The 23,497-nt window shown below is 41.7% G+C and overlaps 1 protein-coding gene across 3 annotated transcripts in view; it reads left to right on the top strand.

The window, feature by feature from the left end:
* LOC126418472 (mitogen-activated protein kinase-binding protein 1) overlaps positions 1–23,497 on the top strand; it is a 912,885-nt gene that overhangs the window by 790,835 nt on the left and 98,553 nt on the right. For all 3 annotated transcript variants that reach the window (XM_050085246.1, XM_050085245.1, XM_050085247.1), the window contains exons 4-6: positions 9,554–9,824; positions 17,638–17,853; positions 23,191–23,373. In XM_050085246.1, coding sequence (XP_049941203.1) covers positions 9,554–9,824; positions 17,638–17,853; positions 23,191–23,373 — 670 coding nt within the window. The remainder of the gene's footprint in view (positions 1–9,553; positions 9,825–17,637; positions 17,854–23,190; positions 23,374–23,497) is intronic.

Raw genomic sequence — 23,497 nt, 5'->3', positions numbered from 1 at the left:
TAGGGTTCCTCTACAACTGTGGTGCGGCAAATAGCGTAGCTGGGTGGATTCCATGCAGCCAGCCTCGTAAATAACAGGAGCAGCGGGAACAATAGTTCTATGGTGCTCAACACTTACTCTCATCTACCTTTGTTTCAAAATACAGCTCGTATGCCTGTTTGACGATCGGTGAAATGGGATGATTTTGGCACTTAGTAGTAGTTTCGCCACACACGTAACAAAAGATCTGGTGAATTAGCACACTACCTGGACATTGCTAAGTACGAGGAACATGCGATCACGCACAGCAGTGTTCTTAACGTTAGCTGATGTATCCCCTCTCTACTCCCACCACTAACAAGAGCATTGTAAAATAACGACAACGTAAATAACGCAGCCGAGCGCAGATGCATTCGCGTTTCCAGAAGAAAGTTTATGTTGTACCGAATAGTGATTTTCACCACTGTCAGCAGGGCACTGAACTAGTTAACAACCACATATTTTTGTTCTGCGGTAAATTTCATTGTCGCCCTATGTTATTCATTTCAATTCAGTTAGATAATAGGTTCAAATGGTTCAAATGGCTCTGAGAACTATGCGACTTAACTTCTGCGGTCATCAGTCGCCTAGAACTTAGAACTAGTTAAACCTAACTGACCTAAGGACATCACACAGATCCATGCCCGAGGCAAGATTCGAACCTGCGACCGTAGCGGTCGCTCGGTTCCAGACTGTAGCGTCTAGAACCGCACGACCACTTCCGCCGCCTGTTAGATAATAGAACCTGTTGTTGGACAAGCATTTGAACCATAACCAGTTTTAGATCACACTCGCCTCTATTTTCTAAAATGTTATTTCCACTCTGGTTAGTATCATTCTGCAGCAGTCCCCATGAAAATAACGAAAATTTATACGGAAAATCGTATTTGCGAATTGCTGTTATAATTTATACGCAGTTGTTAAATGTAACCATTTAGGCCACTGTAAATCAGAGTACTATTGTTTAATATCTCTTTATTACAACTTTTCCTCGTATTAAATGCCATCCCCTGCATCAATATTCCATCTATCATTTTTTCCCCTGCTTACCTATAATTTATACGCAGTTGTTAAATGTAACCATTTAGGCCACTGTAAATCAGAGTACTATTCCAGAATGAGATTTTCACTCTGCAGCGGACTGTGCGCTGATATGAAACTTCAGAGTACTATTGTTTAATATCTCTTTATTACAACTTTTCCTCGTATTAAATGCCATCCCCTGCATCAATATTCCATCTATCATTTTTTCCCCTGCTTACCTATCGTTTAAATTATTTTCACATTTTATATTCATTAATATTCTGCGTGACGCAGTTCCCCTGAGCTCTGCTTGCCTCGACTGGATTGCACTAGACTTCTTCGCGATCGCGATCCCTACTCATCTCTATCTTAAGTGTAATTAGTACTAAAAATGTTTACAAACAACCGATGTATTAGTTTCCTCGCGTATTTGTTTGCATGAACACTATCGGATGAACCTTTTGCTGAAGCCCTCAAAAGCAAATTCTTACACGTGGAAATAAAATCGGGAAGAATACTTGAACAAGATAAACTATGATTAAAATTATGGATTAAAACACCGACAATGGAAACTAACGAAAGAAATAGGTAATCATTTTTTTAGAGAAATACGCTAAGGCTAATTTATAAAATGCACTGAGAGTATAACGAGATAATTTATTGAAGGCTGGGAAGATAAATTTACGAAACGTATCTTAACGTCCGTCTTTAATCTCCTGTCACTCGCGATGTTCTGAGGACTTGCCCAGTATTTTGATGTAATTGCCATCTTTGTGAGAACGACGATTCACGCAAATAAGTGATACCAAAGGGCGAGACAGCTATTACTGCCAGATGAGACTGCCTTAACACAAAACCAAAAACTATTAAAGATCTTTCTTGAAAATTCCAGTGTTTTTATATTTTAGTCACAGAACATTTCTGCAAATACCTTCTGAGACTTTAGCGAAAGATGTTTGACATGATCCAATTCTATGCTAGATAGTTTCTAAATCATATCGATCTGATTACTGTTTAATTCGGGTAGAAAATATTTATCAACTTTTTTTCCAAACATATCAAATGCTTCTCCAAATGAAACTTGTTAACAACAATGAATTCGACTGCTATGAAAACATTTAATGAGAGTTATTTTCCACTCCTCCTTCAAATATGTAATTTTCCTTAATTTTATGTATCAGTGTAAAGATACTAGTTTCCTCCCCCTCGAAAGACATATTTACCTCTTTGAGTTTCACCAAATGTATCTGAGGGATAGCGTAATTCGAACAGCCAACACGCACGTGGAAGAAAGTGACACATTCAAAATTATTTTGAGATAAAGATAATTTGAAAAATGAAGTAACACAAAAACACCAACACACTTCCGTGTGCCGAAATTCATGATATCACGTATGATATGCGAGAAGACGACACTTACATGCTCAACTCGTAATTTTGTTGATAACTTTAATTGCTTTTTCTGATACATATTCCATTCTAAGTCTATGTCATAAAATTCTTTCACTCACCTGTAACATGCCTCACATAATCTTCGTGCACGCTCGTTTAACAGTACCTGACATGCCAACAGCTGTCCAAGTCTGTAGCTTCAGCAGATTTATCCACCTCAATTGCAGATTCGAACTTCCTTTAAACTGTGAATAAAATTCGAAAAAATGGATAAAAGGGTGAGTGAAGTAATAGCTGTTCAACAAAAACTTGCTTCGACTCTGCGATTCCCTGCGACAGGCGACTCGTACACAAGTTGGCAGTATCTGTTTGAAATGTCACGAGAGTATTAATGCAAACATAATCTTTGCTGCTGAAGGATCACGCTAATTTCTTTTCACGCATCCTCTCTTTTTGACCGATTGTGATGAGTTTTGTCTTTGGGACCTGAAAAAAGCGAATGAGGCGTTTCTTGTTTTAAAATTCATTGCTCAGAGGACGCTTTCCTTCTTCTTGTCTCGCGCTGAACAAAACAGCATATACATTATGCGAAATGAGACAATGAGGTTCTTTGAAGATGGGTGTGCCTCGCTGCGAAATAGACTTGCGCCACACGTTCCGAGTAGCGTATACGCATGTAACATCAGACCAACAACAAAAGGGTTAAAAGTCAGGACAGCGGCCACATTAATCCGATCTCTGAAGGAAAATCACCCTAAAGTATATCTCTTACAAAAGTACGTAAAAGATCTTAAATTAACCTGTGGTATAGATATCTCTAGGGCTTCCAAGCATGTCAAACATCTGCACATACTTTTAATTAGGGTCATAGCTATAAAACTTTTTATATAGGGCTGAAATTTGACCAAGTGGTTTCGAACTTCGGCAACGGATCTTTACAGAGTTGTAAATCCCACTGTATGTTATATGTTTAGTCTTCGGAATACGCCGCTTTGTGTTTTTTTTTTTTTTTTTTTAATTTTTGACTCATTACGAATGTGAATTTTAAACTCAGTATCTTCTACAAAAATCACCTAAAAGTTCTGAAATGCATGCGTGACTTAGATCGGTGTGGTGTCTCCCTTGTTCCATCTTTCGACAGCTTTCATGACACATTGTAAGGTATGCGGAACTTCACCTTACGCGAATGTCCTACTGAAGCGATTCACAGAGAACTGAGCTGGTAGCCAAAAGGTTTGCACAGTGGAAGTGGCAACACAGTGGGGGCGGAAATTGCCGGGATTCTATTGATGTTTTGGTCGCGGGAGCACCTTAGCTCGCCAGCTATCTGTCAGATGACGACTAGTTCAAATATAGTCCTTTGTACGACACAAACTGATACAACTCTTAATATACACAAAATTGAAACAGTACATCTTCTCTGCGGATGAACCGAACGAAGTGGCGCAATTTTAAACTATTAGGCTTTGTAAGGTGGAGGCTTCAATCTTCATCCAGTCATATCCTCATTTAGGGTTTTCATGGTTTTGCTAAATTGCATCAGGCAAATGCCGGGATAGTTCCTATTTCAAGGCCATTGCCGACTACCTGCTCCACCCTTGTCAAACTAGACCTGTCAGTGTGCAAATGCCAGTAGCTTATGTATGAAGTATGACTTTTTTCCTGGTCTTAAATTGTAATGCCATTACGTGTCCAGTAACCTTGTAAGAGTGAGCCACGGATGAATGGAACTGTTACTACTACTACTACTACTACTACTACTACTACTCCATCACAACAACAACAACAACAACAACAACAACAACCACCACAGGTGATCAAAGTGGTGGTGGCAGAGTCTGCTGCCGCAGGCTCGCAATCGCGCCAGTGACGCCCCGTACAGTCCTCGGCACGCGCGATGTGGAGCAAGGATGCGGCCCACGCCGTATCGCGCCTGACACACTTCAGCTCCCAGTGGGGGCGATAACACGTCGCCACTACGAGCTGGCTTCAGTCTCCGTCATTCTTGCACTAAAACCTCACTAATCATGGCATGTGCAGACCATTTCGTGCTGTCCGAGAGAACTGTGATTGACCGGGTGAACTTGTAAGGCTCTGTAACACGCCCTTCCCACTTAAATTGTCTAAACTCCTGGTTTCTTATCACTGTAAAAAGCTCGTGCATATTTTCCGTATTGAAACCGATTGCCCAGCGGCACATGCAGACGGTATAAAAGGAAAATTAAGAAAATTACCATTATTATCTTATTTGCAGAATTTGATGACCCTGGGTTTTCATTCAAATAACTTGACATCTGACATACACCACAGCTTACTCAGTATAGGTGAAAGACGTAATTATACAGCGTGCTCACAAAAAAGAACCCAAAAAAATGCTCTTCACGAGTTGATTTAACATTAACGTGACCCACATCAACCCGTGGAAACGATGTTCTATGCGATGTCTCGAGTATTGTATTTACACGTGAGCCGCAGCGGCGGCAGTGTTCTTTAAATCGTTGAGCAGTATGAAATGTTCTCTTTCGAGTCTACGATGAAAGCAGTTATGTACACTCCTGGAAATGGAAAAAAGAACACATTGACACCGGTGTGTCAGACCCACCATACTTGCTCCGGACACTGCGAGAGGGCTGTACAAGCAATGATCACACGCACGGCACAGCTGACACACCAGGAACCGCGGTGTTGGCCGTCGAATGGCGCTAGCTGCGCAGCATTTGTGCACCGCCGCCGTCAGTGTCAGCCAGTTTGCCGTGGCATACGGAGCTCCATCGCAGTCTTTAACACTGGTAGCATGCCGCGACAGCGTGGACGTGAACCGTATGTGCAGTTGACGGACTTTGAGCGAGGGCGTATAGTGGGCATGCGGGAGGCCGGGTGGACGTACCGCCCAATTGCTCAACACGTGTGGCGTGAGGTCTCCACAGTACATCGATGTTGTCGCCAGTGGTCGGCGGAAGGTGCACGTGCCCGTCGACCTGGGACCGGACCGCAGCGACGCACGGATGCACGCCAAGACCGTAGGATCCTACACAGTGCCCTAGGGGACCGCACCGCCACTTCCCAGCAAATTAGGGACACTGTTGCTCCTGGGGTATCGGCGAGGACCATTCGCAACCGTCTCCATGAAGCTGGGCTACGGTCCCGCACACCGTTAGGCCGTCGTCCGCTCACGCCCCAACATCGTGCAGCCCGCCTCCAGTGGTGTCGCGACAGGCGTGAATGGAGGGACGAATGGAGACGTGTCGTCTTCAGCGATGAGAGTCGCTTCTGCCTTGGTGCCAATGATGGTCGTATGCGTGTTTGGCGCCGTGCAGGTGAGCGCCACAATCAGGACTGCATACGTCCGAGGCACACAGGGCCAACACCCGGCATCATGGTGTGGGGAGCGATCTCCTACACTGGCCGTACACCACTGGTGATCGTCGAGGGGACACTGAATAGTGCACGGTACATCCAAACCGTCATCGAACCCATCGTTCTACCATTCCTAGACCGGCAAGGGAACTTGCTGTTCCAACAGGACAATGCACGTCCGCATGTATCCCGTGCCACCCAACGTGCTCTAGAAGGTGTAATTCAACTACCCTGGGCAGCAAGATCTCCGGATCTGTCGCCCATTGAGCATGTTTGGGACTGGATGAAGCGTCGTCTCACGCGGTCTGCACGTCCAGCACGAACGCTGGTCCAACTTAGGCGCCAGGTGGAAATGGCATGGCAAGCCGTTCCACAGGACTACATCCAGCATCTCTACGATCGTCTCCATGGGAGAATAGCAGCCTGCATTGCTGCGAATGGTGGATATACACTGTACTAGTGCCGACATTGTGCATGCTCTGTTGCCTGTGTCTATGTGCCTGTGGTTCTGTCAGTGTGATCATGTGATGTATCTGACCCCAGGAATGTGTCAATAAAGTTTCCCCTTCCTGGGACAATGAATTCACGGTGTTCTTATTTCAATTTCCAGGAGTGTATTTGAATGGCAGATGGACACTGGTGATCAAAAGTCTCCGGACACCTGTTAGTGGACGTTAATATTGGTTGTGTCCATCCTTCGCCTATATTACGGTTTCGCCACTGTTGTGGACACTTTCGATGAGGTAATAATAATGAGCGTATGGCATTGGTGGCCGGGAGAACCCTCGCGGGGCGGTTCGGCCGCCGCTCCACAAGTTCTTTAATGCCACTACGGCGACTTGCGTGTGAATCAGGATGAAAGACACACAACACCCAGTCATCTCGAGGCAGAGAAAACCCCTGACCCCGCTGGGAATCGAACCCGGGTCCCCATGCGCGGGAAACGAGAACGCTACCGCAAGACCACGAGCCGCGAACTTCGATGAGGTTTCTAACTGTTTGTGGAGGAATGGCAGCCCTTTATTTCTAACGAGCCGAAACTAGAGAAGGTAGGGGTATGGGCGCTGGAGTGGAGCAAAGTCGACTTTCTACGTCATCCCGGCAGTGTTCCATTGCGTTCAAGTCGAGACCATGGGCGGGCCGGTCCATTTCAGGAATTTTGTTGCCCTGAAACAAGTGCCTCAGAGATGCTGCTCTATCACGCGGTGCGTGCCGATACAATCAATCATTGTCTCTAAACTTTGTACGCAGTAAACTATGCTGTAAAATATGTTAATAACCTTCTGCATTTAGAGTTTTCTTTGTAACTACGAAAAATATCCCAATATCTTACCACCACATCCTCCGCGCTTCATAATACCTGACCATCACTTCCTCCGCACTTTTTTTTTCATTGTTCGCACTACGCATGATGACAGATGACGTTCCCCATGCATTCGCCAAACGCAAACCCATCCATCGGACTGCCACAGAGTACAGCTTGATTCGTTATACGTATCACTCATTTCCATCTTCCATACAGCATCTGAAGCGTCGCTTAGCATTGCCAACGGAAGCGGTGGTTTATGAAGGGTTGCTTGACCATTCTACCCCATTCGTTTTAACTGTCTACGCACTTTGGAACTCCTGATTTCAGGCTTTCTTTCTTTTTTTTCTTCTCTCTCTCTCTCTTATATATATATATATATATATATATATATATATATATATATATATGCGTAGCCTTGATAGTTATGGTTATTACTCTTTGCGTTTCCACTTCACAATCACATCACTAACAATGGACTTGGCCAACTTGAGAGGGGTTGAAATGTCCCAGATGCATCTGTTACAAAGGTGACATCCAAAAAGTACTCCACGTTCGAAGTCACTGAGCTCTCCCGAGTGTCTCGTTCTACTGTTAGTGCTTCTCGACAGAAAACGCAAAATACCACGAATATTTGTTACTAGCGGGACTGCCTTTCGTGATACGTATTCCGCATTACGCAGGCGCTTTTGGTCGGATAGTGTACATGTTATCAGTAAGCACTTGAAAATGGCACATCGCTGACATCATTATATAAAAGAAATCGCTTTTCAAAGATTGTCAGCGAGGAAAAAAATCGTGAAGATTTGGAATTACGTGTGAAGTCTGCTGCGAGTAGTTAAGGGCTCACATTCTCAAATACTGGGTGAATAAAGTCTGGGAATTCACGCGTCGCGGGCTACGCATCTTTTTCACCTCCACCCCTTTGATAGGTAGGTGGTTCTTGCCCCACAGCGATTGTTGCTTGACAGTAAGGTATCTATCTGTATCCGAATCCCGCTCCAGCTACTGCCGGGTCTGGGTGCTGACGAGTCCTCTCCATTTGGCTCGATCCTCCCACCACTTTTCTTCCTGCACTTGCTGCCAGGTCACACCTCTCCTTTCTACAGATATTCTCACTCCCATTTTCCACCGTGTTCTTGGGCGCCCTTTAGGTCTTTTCCCATCCATCCTCAGTTCTTCCATAATTTTGGGGAGTCTCTGCCCATGCATCCTCTTAACATGCCCATACCATCATAATCTCTTTTTTTTCTATTTCTTCTCTCATACTTTCTTGTTTAAGGTCCTTTCTAATCTCTACATTCCTTACTCTGTCCATTCTTGTTTTTCCCTTAACTTCTCTGAGAAATTTCATTTCCTCTGCTTGCAGTCTGCTCGAGTCCCTTTCTGTCATTGTCCATGTTTCTCCACCATAGGTGACAATAGGGAAATAATAATTCTTATACATAAGGAGTTTTGCTTTTTCTGAAACTTCCTTATTCCAAATCATGTGTTTTATTGTTTGGTAGAAATTGCCTCCCTTCTGTAACCTCCTGTTAATTTCGTTAGTTATTCTTCCATACCTAGATATTGCACTCCCTAAATAAGTGACACTTTCTACTACTTTGAGGGGTTCTCCATTCAAGGTAATATTTCCGTTGATCCCTTTCTCTCTTCCAAATACCATTACTTCACTCTTATCTTTACTTATTTATTTTTAATCCATACCTTTTCATTATTTCCTTCCACGCATCAAGCTGTAACTGTACATTTACCTCTTTATCACCCCATGTTACCATATCATCTGCAGAAATCATCTTTTTGTCTTTTTCTTTTACTATATCTTTAACTGCCCTATTCATTCCCTCCAGCACAACATTAAAAAGTGCAGGGGAGAGAATACTTCCTTGCTTAAGTCCTTGTCTTATTTCGAGGTATTCAGAGGTCCCCAGTGGTGTTCTAATTCTACAATTGTGTCCTCTGTACATTGTCTTTATAAAATTAATGTATCCATCTTCTATATCTATATTCTTCTTTTCTTCCCAGAGTCTTTCCCTGTCAAATGAGTCATATGCTTTTTCTGTGTCTATAAAAACCGTTATCACCCTTTTGTTATACTCCCAACTTTTTTCCATCAGTTGACGGATAGAAAATATCAGGTCGATCGTGCTTCTTCCTTTCCTAAACCCATGCTGTTCTTCACTCAGCTTCTTTTCTATCTTTCATTTATTCGATTTAGTAAAATTCTTTCAAAAATCTTGGCTGTATGACTCAAAAGGGTTATTCCTCTGTAGTTTTTACAAAGTCTTTTATTGCCTTTCTATGTGTACCAAATGTGGTTGAAATCGGTCTAGCTATGGTTTAGGAGTAGATGCGGAACACACGGACATTATTCAATATGTATAGATTTGCGCGTTAGCACATCTTAAAATTTGACACGAAAGACGGTTGTGTGGAGCTGAGGTGTGGTTGTTGCAGATGCACGGTGGTGCTGTTCAACCCGCGCAAGGGCCGGCAGCAGCACCTGCTCAACAGCAGCCGCAAGACGATCACGTCGGTGGCGTTCTCGGCCGACGGGCGCTACTTGGCAACGGGCGAGTGCGGCCACCTGCCGTCGGTGCGCGTCTGGGACCTGCATCAGCCGCAGCCGCCACAGCCGCCTCTGCCAGACGCGGCCCCGCCGCCCCATCTCGCCGCCGGCGTGCAGGTGGCAGAGTTCACCGGCCACAAGTACGGCATCAACTGCGTGGTGAGTCATAGACGCCCGGCTACTGTTGACATCACACTAACAAGGCTTTGGGTCACGTGGCTGATAGAAGTCAAGGGCTCTACACACGCACCAATCAATCAACCGACCGACCGATCTGTTTCGTATGCAGCTTACCGACTTCATTCAACGATTACAGCGCAGCCTCATTCCCATCGCTGGTTGCGAATTGTTTATAATTAAGTCACACGAGGTCGACCACAATATTATTGCATCTGGAATGGAGAGTGCTTCGTCCGGCCTGTCGTCAGTCAGCTCGTAATCGGAGTTGATAGTGGTCGACCACAATACAGGGTGTCCCAAAAAGAATGACCCGATTTTAAATAGAATTCTGTAAAGTTTGGAAGGTAGGAGACGAGATACTGGCAGAAGTAAAGCTGTGAGGACCGGGCGTGAGTCGTGCTTCGGTAGCTCAGATGGTAGAGTACTTGCCCGCGAAAGGCAAAGGTCCCGAGTTCGAGTCTCGGTCGGGCACACAGTTTTAATCTGCCAGGAAGTTTCAGATCACATGGTGTTAAGTCAGGGGACCTAGGAGGCCAAGAGTGTAAACACCCGGTCTCGCGGTGCTGTACGCCCTATCCAACGTTGAGGCACGTTGGCATTGAGGAAACTGCGCACGTTGTTGTGCCATTGCGGTGGTGCTCCATCTTGCTGATACATGAAATTGCCAGAGTTAAGTTGGAATAACCACTTCCGTTGCATTGCAAGATATAATTGTCCTGTTACGGTTTCTTAAAAAAAAATAGGGTCCATAAACCTTGCTTTGCGAAACAGCACAAAAACATTCACTTTTGGTGAATCTCGTTCGTGTTCAGTTGTTTCATGAGGATTTTCGGGCCCCCATATACGCACATTATGACGGTGAACCTTACCGCTAATATGGAAAGTTGCTCATCGCTGAATATCAACCGTGACATGAAAGTGTCATCTTCCATGTCATCTACAATAGCATTGCTAAAGTCCACTCGCTTCACTTTGTCAGTATCTCGAAGAGCTTGTACCAGTTGTAATCGGTATGATTTGAGGTCTAAACGACGCCGTAACACACAGTCATGCGCGGTAACGCAAGTTACAGGCTAGCACGACGCGTTGACTTGCGGGGGATCCGCTCAAATGCTCGTGGGATTTCTTCCACTGTTTGTTCAGGAACGCGTGGCCGGCCAGGACTTTTGCTTTCACAGAGGCACCCTGTTTCTTCGAACTGTTTATACCACCGTCGAATGTTCTTTGGTGAAACGCCCGCTGAGCTGCGATCACTGATTGAGTACGACTAAATTCAATAACACAATACCCCTTCAGTTACGCGGACGCCGTATTGCGCGAGAGTGGCTGCACGCTCCAGGTCAGCGCTCGTAGCGACATCTAGCGGATTTTTTTCTGAAACTCTAGCCCATGCCGATTACATCTAGCACTGTTTCAGTTACCTAGCGACATTTGTCTCATTATTACAAGTTAAAATCGGGACATTCTTTTTGGAACAGCCAGTATTATTGCGTCTAGAATTGAGGGTGCTTCGTCCGGCCTGTCGTCAGGCAGCTTGTGATCGGAGTTGATAGTATAATTCAGGTCACAGAAGTCATGAAATAGCGACATGCACATATTCAGATGGCAGTAGTGTCGCGTACGCAAGGTGTGAAAGGGCAGTGCATTGGCGCAGCTGTCACTTGCACTTACGTGATTCATGTGATTTGTCTGAAGTTATTATGGCCATACAACGGGAATCAGAGGACACAGGACGCGGAATGGTAGTTGGAGCTAGACGTAATGGGACATTCCTTTTCGGAAGAAATCGTTAGGGAATTCAGTATTCCGATATCCACAGTGTCAAGAGTGTGCGGAATATCAAATTTGAGGCATTCTCTCTCACCATGGACAACGCAGTAGCCGAAGGTCTTCGCTTAAGGACCGAGAGCAGCGGCGTTTGCGTAGAGCTATCAGTGTTAACAGACAAGCAACACTCGTGAAATAACTGCAAATATCAATGTGGACTACGACGAACGTATCCATTAGGACAGTGCACCGAAATTTGTCGTTAATGGCTATGACAGCAAACGACCGACGTGAGTGCCTTTGCTAAAAGCACGACATCGCCAGCAGCGCCTCTCTTGAGCTCGTGATTATATCGGTTGCCGGCAGGGGTGGCCGAGCGGTTCTAGGCTCTACAGTCTGGAACTGCGCGACCGCTACGGTCGCAGGTTCGAATCCTGCCTCGGGCATGGATGTGCGTGATGTCCTTACGTTGGTTACGTTTATGTAGTTCTGAGTCTAGGGGACTGATGACCTCAGATGTTAAGTCCCATAGTGCTCAGAGCCATTTGAACCATTATATCGGTTGTACTCTAGACGACTGGGAAACCGTGGCCTCGTTAGACGAGTCCCGATTTCATTTGGTAAGAGCTGATGGTAGATTTTGAGTGTGGCGCAGACCCCACGAAGCCATGGACCCAAGTTGTCAACAAGGCCCTTTTCAAGCTGGTGGTGACAGTAATGGCGTGGGCTGTATTTACATGGAGTGGACTGGGTCCTCTGGTCCAAGTGAACGGATCATTGACTGGAAATGGTGAAGTTCGGCTACTTGCAGACCATTTACAGCCATCCATGGAATTCGTGTACCAAACGTGGCACCAGGACACAGTTCTTCACGATTGTTTTGTAGAACTTCTGGACAGTTCGAGCGAATGATTTGGCCACCCACTTCACCCGAGATGAATCCCACCGAACATTTATGGGACATAATCGAGAGGTCAGTTCGTGCGCAAAAATCCTGTGTGGGCAATACTTTCGCAATTATGGACGGCTACAGAGGCAGCATGCAACGGACTTCCAACGGTTTGTCGAGTCCATGCCATGCTGCACTATGCCAGGCAAAAGGAGGTCCGACACGATAATCCCGTGACTTTTGTCACCTCAGTGTACAGCTGACCTGAAAGCGTTGACAGTGTGGTGTGTTTTCTATAGTCATCCTATACTTGTTTACTGTAAAGTCACTGCATGTTTCCGATAACAGCCAGGTGCAATAATATCGTGACTGAGGACTCGGGAGAGCAGTTGAACGGAATGGACAGTATCTTGAATGAGGATGTAAGATGAACATCAACGAAAGCAAAACGAGGATAATGGAATGTAGTTGAATTAAATCAGGGGATACCGAGGGAGTTAGATTAAGAAATGAGACACTTATAGTTAATGAGTTTTGCAATTTGGGAAGCAAAATAACTGATGATGGTCGATGTAGGGAGGATATAAAATGTAGACTGGCGATAGGAAGAAAAGAGTTTCTGAAGTATAGATTTAAGAGTCAAGAAGTCCTTTCTCAAAGTATTTGTAAGGAGTGTAGCCATGTATGGAAGTGAAACATGGGCGATAAACAGTTTAGACAAGAAGAGAATAAAAGCCTTTGAAATGTAGTGCTGCAGAAGAATGCTGAAGATGAGATGGGTAAAGCTTGTAATTAATGAGGATACACGGAACAGAATTGGGGAGAAGAGAAATTTGTGGTACAACCTATTAAAAGAAGGGCTCGGTTGGTAGGACACAATCTGAGGCATGAAGGGATCACCAATTTAGTACTGGAGTTAAGCGTGGGGGTGGGGGGTTAAAAATCATAGAGGGAGACCAAGAGATGAATAGTCAGCAGATTCAGAGGGATGTAGGTTGCAGTAGGTACTGGGAGATGAAGCTTGCTCAGGATAACGTTGCATGGAGAGCTGCATCAAACCAGTCTTTGGACTGAAGACAACAACAACAACAACAACAACAACACGAGTTACGTTCTGCGAAATGCCGCTTGGATTGACACAAACAAAAGCTGTGTTTTGCCTTGTCTATTTTAGAGGTAACGAGGGTAACAAAATATGAGAGAATGCTGTGACAAATAAGTGAGTAATGCAAAGAAAGAAATTCGCTCTTTTACTTCAGGAGCTGGGAGCCGATCATTTTTGTAATTATGTAACTGCTGAGAATCGTGAGACCATTCGTAACGAAAAGGAGAGGGACCATAATCCGCGAGGAGAGCCTGTTAGGTACGTGAAGGTTTCTAGCCACCTGCAGAAATTATGAGGACCTCAGATTCAGTGCAATTGTATCCCACATCTATACTGATGCCTGAAACTTACTACATGATTTATAGTTGCCTGAAGAAATACATCACGGTAAAGCAAAATGAATAAAACAAAATATGTTCATGTAAACTTTAATTTATTTTTCCTGTAGCATAAAAAATGTCCTTTATAAGTTTGAGAGACTCTTGAATTTTTGAATTTAGATAGAGAGAAACCACAAATTCTGGTGGCGCGTATCGTCTAATAAATGCAGCGACATGTACATAAGAAATTAATCTTTCAGCATCTTTTAGAACCGTAAATGAGGCTTTGCTCGTCGTAGCAAAGAGGTGGCGAAAGGCTGAAAATTTTTAACACTTTTAACAATGAAGCAAGTACATTTTATTAATAAAAGTCATTCGACTGTATACTTCGGTTTTTAGGTTTTATTTCCAGTGTGTATCGTAAGTGAAATCTAAGATCTAATCTGTCAGTATTTCGGGTTTTTCATTTTTTTTCCGTTCGCGCTAGTATAAACTTAATATCCATTCTGTTTCGGAAGTTAGATTTCATTTCCGAAAAGTATCGAAAATAAAACCTAAGAACCGAAATACAGAAGATCAACGGACTTCCATTCATAAAATGCAGTATATACCTTTTACTGTCTCTGCGTTAAAAAATGAAAAACAGGTACTTTCTTGCATATCTCTTGCTATACATCATGCACGACGCGTCCCACAAACATTTGCAAACTTGAAATTTCTCCAGAATCTCTGTCATTGAAGTTTGGTGCACCTCGCGCTCTGTCATGTTAGCAATATGTGAACGGCGTTTAATATCGCGCACGGTCTCAGAAGACGAACTTCGTGTCGGGCGGTTGGCAAGACGGTGCTATTCAGCGAACAATTTGTTGGGTGAAGTGAAGTGGTTGTGCGGATCAGGTGAAGTGGTGAGGATCGCTTGTTTATACCCAACCGACCGCCCGACAGGACAAAATGTTCAGTTGGTTGGCCTAGCGCTTACACACGTCCAATTTGCCGGTCGGTCGGTTGATTGGTTGGTTGAAGCGTGTGTACGTTCTTTACTGACTGTATCGACGGAAGTCGAATGACATCGGTCAGTGTCAATAGCTTTTCGGCGCGGCGAACTTCATCCGCATTCACAGTAGAACAACAACGATCGCCAAGATGACGTCGCCACATGTCGCCCGATAACATCGGCCAACAGTTACGTCACATTGCGTCCGATCTCCTTCGTCAGTTTTTAGCTCGTCAAGGAGGGTAGAATCTTAGCCTATATCGATCACGAAAAGAAAGTGGCATTGCTGTACATCCTTTCCTCATTTATTGGAATAATTGGAATTTTACGAATTTTTGAGATCAAGAGATAAACATTCTATTACATACTCTTGAGCAGTTTTACAAACAGTCTGCACAGCTTCAAATAAATTCAGCAAAGCGGACATATGTCCAGTTAGGCTTTAATGGCTGTCTTTTAGCATATGTGTGAAAGACAAACATAAAGTTTAGAGTAAAATACTCGGAATACCTAAAGCACTGAACAGTGAGAACACACCACATTTGCAAACTACCTCAGATAACAGAATCACCACTGTACTGGCATGAAACACGAGTAAGTAGTAATAATAATTCGTAGACAGGTAATGGCCACCTACCACAATCCAGAAAAGATCAACTACAGTAACTTTAATCATCAGGATTGACGTGCGCTACCTTTCTCACTTGCAGTTTTTTGAAGTTATAATATAAGCCTAAGATTTCCGATACAGATTTTGCCATTGGTGCAGACTGTATAAGAGGCTGACGCGGCTAGACGAGCACAGAGCACTCATCATGTAACTTAAGATGACGTTCAGTTATTTCTCATTACATTTTTAAGTTGTTCGAAATTCATGGTTGCCAGTAAAGTAGCGATTTCACATAATAGATTACAAAAAATATTCATGTTGGATCCAAGTTTTGCGTATGAGAACGTCAACCCTAATCGATCGAAGGAAAGAAACTGATCTGAATTCCGCCGACCATTGTCAAAATTCTGTTAAGTTTTGGCGTTGGGCTAGGTTGCACTCAGACTGCGCACGTAATGGAGTACTGATTTGGAAAGATCGACGTGTTTCGACCGTTGTCGGTTGTCACCAGAATGCACCGATGTCGGTGCCACTGTGACACCCTTTGATCTATTGTATTTAACAGACGACAGTGTTAATATCGCATGTACTTAGTCTTAAACAAAAACAGACATAACACACGGAGTTCGATATAAAAGAAATGTTTAATACAGTTGTATTGGAACCAGTTTCTATTAACAAAATGTTCACTGAAGATACTCTTCACACATAGTATTGAAAACTAAGATTGATAGGACTGGACACAAGTTAACATATGTCCGAAGACATCTTGGACCAGAGATGATGTGGTTTAAGTTTGAAATGAAGATCTAAAGCGGCCCCTATACAGCCAATGATAGTGCACTATAACATTTTGCAATATTATTGACATTCTCCCTAGAGACTGCAGTAATATTGTCAATAATATTTAGCAGTATTACAGATGTTTGCAGTGCTGGATGATAAAAGTTACTGCTGCTTTTGACAATTGGTGTACTTTGTTGCAAACAGAAAAATAGGTGAATGAAAAGTTGACTCAGGAGTGTCAAAGATCACTCACGAAAACTTGTGAGAAATGAGGTTGAACAAAAAAATGGGTGCTTTACTGGAACTGATTCTCCCCATACATTGGTGTCCTCATATACACTCTTGCAACCCCCCGCCCCCAGGTATAAATTTCTGCAGAAGCCCATATGCCCATTATCAAAACAATGAGAAATGCAGTTCCACATCTGTGCTTATCTGTTGCTCTACAATGCCTTGCTGGTGGCAGTCCTTTCGAGGACTTGCAATTTACAAGTGCAGTTTCACCTTACTGTGTTTGAGACATTGTTATGGAAACATGTCATGCAATAATACATGGACTGAAGGATTCTATTCAGGTAACTAATTTATACACAGAGAGGAATATGTACATATATTTTAATTCATAACATTGGCATTAATTAATGTTTGTTTAAAAGGAGAGCTTCCTTCTTGGCCATTCTAGTACACCCTTTTACAGGTTTCCAATTCACTCAATACTTATTGTAGCAACAGTGCATATGGAGTACTGTCTTTTGGTAAGTAAAACAATGGTGTGGCTGTCACCATCCTAAATAGATTCTATGAGAATTTCTTTTTTTTTCTGTTACATGTTTTAAATGTAGAGATTTGCTGGTGTTAAAAAAAAAATTACATAAAAATATTGTGCATTTTCCTTCTTGTGTGTATGTTACTGTAACATGCTTTGCTTTTTTACATTGGCCCACTAGCATATTTCATGCATAGTCCTATGACGAGTTTTGCAAAGTTCAGCTCCGCTGTTATGAAATCCTCAATAGCTACATTTTCTTTCCTTCTCTTGTATGTCATGGTTAATCTTTGTCAAAATTCAGGATTAATTGCATTCATTGGTCATAAAGGGAGTTCAATTCCCTTTTTTTTCCAAATTTGTGATATTGTTTACTGTTCCTCAAAGAAAAGTACATAGCAAAGAGGAAGTAAACATCTTAAAACGTTGTTTGCTGTTGTCAGTAGGCATTATTGTGACAGAGTGCAGAGAACTAGACTGTATGACATAGAGTCTCTGAAAGAAAATTTGCCACATCCTTATGTAATGCTAACAGATGTACTTGTTTCCTTACAGGCATTTTCACCAAGCCACAAGTATGTGGTTTCAGTTGGTTCCCAACATGACATGATAGTCAATGTATGGGACTGGCGTTCCAACATCAAAGTGGCATCCAATAAAGTTTCAACAAAGGTGAAGGCTGTCTCCTTTGCTGAAAATGGCAGTTACTTCGTTACTGTTGGAAATCGACATGTCAAATTTTGGTATCTGGAGTATTCTCGATCTGCAAAAGTATGTTAAGCGCATTAATATTTCATATCAGCTTGTGACTAATATTTTGTTCCTCAGTGTGCTTTGTCAATATGATTTTAAGCAACTGTTTGCACTTCAGATGCATATCTAACCATGACTTTAATAATAGTGATGTTTGTTTTCACATGTTTATCGAAATAATAGGCAGATTTAAGTTAATGAATGAGAGTGATAAAGTTGCTTTGTTAATAAATCTCTTAATGTTAGTATGAGCTTGTTTCCTCTAATACAGTAAAAGAAGATAATGTGTCTCAGAATTAACACTACAGATATGAACGGGACTTTTTATATTCTTGAAATGCAGGTCTCTGAATTCTAAATAGAAACCAGGGAGTATTTAAGTCATCAAAATTTAACCCATGCTGAACAAGGAGATATTTGGTTTTGAGATGATTGTTAGAGGGTGGTGAAGCTTACGCTTACTAGTTTTATTCCTTTGTTAATGGAGATATTCATGAGAGAAGCTTGAAGTTGATAGGTTTTTTGCAGAAAAGTTAATAATAATAGTAATAATAATAATAATAATAATAATAATAATAATAATAATAATAATTGCCAGTCGTAAAAGGCGACGAAAAGAACAAACCACTAATAGGGCTAACCCCCCTTTTAGTGTGATTACTTGGTTCAGGACAGAACTAAAGAAGCCTCGGACAAGCGCCGTCATGGTCGGGGACGACGCTTGAACCATATGCCCGCCCACAATGGTAACGACACTGCTAGCCAACTGGAAAATGATTTAAATCCAAATAGAGGTGTTTTGCAGGATATGCTTCCTGCAACCACCTTAGAAGGAAAACAAAGACAGAGGATGAGTTGGTCAGATGAAGTTAATCGACACCTCATGTTCTGTTATTACCAAGCAACAAACCTAGGAACCAACACAACTGGATATAGATCACAAGTATACACAACATTTATTACCAGATACCCGGAATTAAAATTTTTAACAGAACAATGACTAGCTGATCAGATCCGTGTAATAATCAAAAATAACAGTATACCCCAGTCAGAATTAGAAAACATCAAACAACAAGTACAACAAATACTGGAACAAAATTATGTGCAGTCAGAAGAAGAAGAAAATACAGTAATGGACTCAGACATCCCAGAGAAAACAAACAAAGAACAAAACGCGTCAATTACACAATCAGAGGAAAACGAAATCTTAAGACAGCCACCAGAACAAGCACAAATAGAACACGAAGTGACACACATATTAGATATATAAGAGAAATTTCAGCTGACGTATATAGAATACAAAGACACAAATACAGACATTAGACCATTCTTGCATAGACCACCAAATAACCCACAAGTCGAAACAACAACAACTATCAACACAATCATACACAACAAAATAAATGAAAATACAACTATGGAAGAGTTACAACTACTGGTTTATGTAGGAGCACTCACTACACTAAATATACACACTAGGCAGAGATCAGAACCAACCAACACACAGAAGAAACCCACAAAACCAGCATGGCAACACAGGCTACAGATCAGAATAGAAAAACTGAGAAAAGACATTGGACAGCTAACACAATTTATAAGAAATGAAATATCAGACAAAAAACGAAAAAGGTTAGGTAAAATCTCACAACAAGAAGCAATAGAGCAATTAGATGAAAAGAAGCAGAAATTACAAGCATTGGCCAAACGACTTGGAAGGTACAAAAAAAGTGAAAATAGAAGGAAACAAAACCAAACATTCAACACAAACCAAAAGAGATTTTACCAAACAATAGATAACGCACACATTAAAATAGACAATCCACCAAACATAACAGACATGGAACACTTCTGGAGCAACATATGGACAAACCCGGTACAACATAACAGGCATGCACGGTGGATACAAGCAGAAACAGACTCATACAAGATGATACCACAAATGCCTGAACTGATAATTTTGCAACATGAAGTCACCCGAGCAATTGATTCTACGCACAATTGGAAAGCCCCTGGAAATGATAAAATAGCAAATTTCTGGCTAAAGAAGTTCACCTCAACACATTCACATCTAACTAAATTATTTAACAGTTACATTGCAGACCCATACACTTTCCCTGATACACTTACACATGGAATAACTTATCTGAAACCTAAAGATCAAGCAGACACAGCAAACCCAGCTAAATATCGCCCCATAACATGCCTACCAACAATCTACAAAATATTAACTTCAGTCATTACACAGAAATTAATGACACATACAACACAGAACAAAATTATAAATGAAGAACAAAAAGGCTGCTGCAAAGGAGCACGAGGATGTAAAGAGCAACTGATAATAGATCCAGAGGTGACATATCAAGCTAAAACTAAACAAAGGTCGCTACACTACGCATACATTGATTACCAAAAAGCTTTTGATAGTGTACCCCACTCATTGTTACTACAGATATTGGAAATATATAAAGTAGATCCTAAATTGATACAGTTCCTACACATAGTAATGAAAAATTGGAAAACCACACTTAATATCCAAACAAATTCAGATAATATCACATCACAGCCAATACAGATTAAGCGTGGAATATACCAAGGAGACTCATTAAGTCCTTTCTGGTTCTGTCTTGCTCTGAACCCACTATCCAACATGCTAAATAATACAAATTATGGATATAAATATAATAGAGGGAAACATTCTACGTGGGAAAAATATATCTAAAAACAAAGATGATGTGACTTACCGAACGAAAGCGCTGGCAGGTCGGTAGACACACAAACAAACACAAACATACACACAAAATTCTAGCTTTTGCAACAAACGGTTGCTTCGTCAGGAAAGAGGGAAGGAGAGGGAAAGACGAAAGGAAGTGGGTTTTAAGGGAGAGGGTAAGGAGTCATTCCAATCCCGGGAGCGGAAAGACTTACCTTAGGGGGAAAAAAGGACGGGTATACACTCGCGCGCGCGCGCGCGCGCGCGCGCGCGCGCGCGCGCGCGCGCGCGCGCGCACACACACACACACACACACACACACACACACACATATCCATCCACACATATACAGACACAAGCAGACATATTTAAAGACAAAGAGTTGAAACTCTTTGTCTTTAAATATGTCTCTGTGTGTGTGTGGGGTGGGGTTATTGGAATGACTCCTTACCCTCTCCCTTAAAACCCACTTCCTTTCGTCTTTCCCTCTTTCCTGACAAAGCAACCGTTTGTTGCGAAAGCTAGAATTTTGTGTGTATGTTTGTGTTTGTTTGTGTGTCTACCGACCTGCCAGCGCTTTCGTACGGTAAGTCACATCATCTTTGTTTTTAGATATAAATTATGGATATAATATTACTGGAACATACCCACACAAAATCACACATTTGCTATACATGGATGATCTAAAACTACTGGCAGCAACCAATCAACAACTCAACCAATTACTAAAGATAACAGAAGTATTCAGCAATGACATAAATATGGCTTTTGGAACAGACAAATGTAAGAAAAATAGCATAGTCAAGGGAAAACACACCAAGCAAGAAGATTACATATTGAATAACCACAGTGACTCCATAGAAGCGATGGAAAAACAGATGCCCATAAATATCTAGGATACAGACAAAAAATAGGAATAGATAATACAAATATTAAAGAAGAACTAAAAGAAAAATATAGACAAATACTAACAAAAATACTGAAAACAGAATTGACAGCAAGAAACAAGACAAAATCTATAAATACTTATGCTATACCAATATTGACCTACTCATTTGGAGTAGTGAAATGGAGTAACACAGACCTAGAAACACTCAATACACTTACACGCTCACAATGCCACAAATATAGAATACATCACATACATTCAGCAACAGAAAGATTCACATTAAGCAGAAAGGAAGGAGGAAGGGGATTCATCGACATAAAAAACCTACATTATGGACAGGTAGACAATTTAAGAAAATTCTTTCTAGAACGAGCAGAAACTAGCAAAATACACAAAGCAATCACTCATATAAATACATCGGCTACACCAGTGCAATTTCATAACCACTTGTACAACCCTTTGGATCACATAACATCAACAGATACAAAGAAAATAAATTGGAAAAAGAAAACACTACATGGAAAGCACCCATATCATCTAACACAGCCACACATCGATCAAGACGCATCCAACACATGGCTAAGAAAAGGCAATATATACAGTGAGACGGAAGGATTCATGATTGCAATACGGGATCAAACAATAAACACCAGATATTACAGCAAGCATATTATTAAAGATCCCAACACCACAACAGATAAATGCAGACTTTGCAAACAATAAATAGAAACAGTAGATCACATCACAAGTGGATGTACAATACTAGCAAATACAGAATACCCCAGAAGACATGACTATGTAGCAAAAATAATACAACAACAACTTGCCATAAAACATAAACTAATAAAACAACACGTTCCCACATACAAGAATGCACCACAAAATGTACTGGAGAATGATGAATACAAATTATACTGGAACAGAACCATTATAACAGATAAAACAGCACCACATAACAAACCTGGCATCATACTCACCAATAAAAAGAAGAAATTAACACAACTAATCGAAATATCCATACCCAATACAACAAATATACAGAAGAAAACGGGAGAAAAAATTGAAAAATACATCCAACTGGCTGAGGAAGTCAAGGACATGGGGCATCAGGATAAAGTTGACGTTATACCGATTATACTATCAACTACAGGAGTCATACCACACAATATCCACCAGTACATCAATGCAACACAGCTACATCCAAACTTATTTATACAACTACAGAAATCCGTAGTTATTGATACATGTTCAATTGCCCGAAAGTTCCTAAATGCAATATAACAAATACCGTACAGTTAAAAGGAAGTAACGCTTGATCCAGGTCCACGTCACTTTCCATTTTAGACCAGACATAACGTCTGAGAAAAGAAAGAAAGAATAATAATAATGATGATGATGATGATGATGATGATGATGATGATGATGGCAGGGGTAGTGTTATGTAATAGAAAGAGAGGAGAGCAGAAATGTGTGGAGATTTCTTTCATGAAATCAGTGTAATGCTCTTACAGCAAAGAGGCGTGTAATTTATTCTGTAGGATACACATATAATGAGAGTGATGTTTGATAATTACAGTTTTATAAATCACTTGAAAGAACATTCACATTTACATTTTGTATTTCAAGAGTTACAGTGGAATCATTACCTTGGTCCTTTGAAGCATATTTCCATGTCTACTGTAAAAATAACTCATCTTTGTTTAGAGTGACATCTTTAATTTTGCTGTGGGTTTCACTGACATTATATTTCTTGCAGTATAAAGAACCAGTGCCCTTAATGGGCAGATCTGCCATTCTGGGGGAACAGCGTAACAATTACTTTTGTGATGTGGCTTGTGGCCGTGGGGAGATGGCAGACTCTACGTATGCAATCACAAAGTCTGGTCTTCTTTGTGAATTCAATAATCGCCGTCTCTTGGACAAATGGGTTGAGCTGAGAGTAAGTGAGATTTGGAATACAATAATAGTGTCATACAGCAAGACATGATAATGCCACATTGAAATTTCTGATTACTCATATTTGTAAACTCAAGCCTGTTCTAATAAAATTCATCTTAAGGTGA

The sequence above is a fragment of the Schistocerca serialis genome, chromosome 9 (assembly GCF_023864345.2).
Source record: "Schistocerca serialis cubense isolate TAMUIC-IGC-003099 chromosome 9, iqSchSeri2.2, whole genome shotgun sequence".
NCBI classification, from domain to species: domain Eukaryota; kingdom Metazoa; phylum Arthropoda; class Insecta; order Orthoptera; family Acrididae; genus Schistocerca; species Schistocerca serialis.
This window is presented reverse-complemented; position numbering and strand designations above follow the sequence as displayed.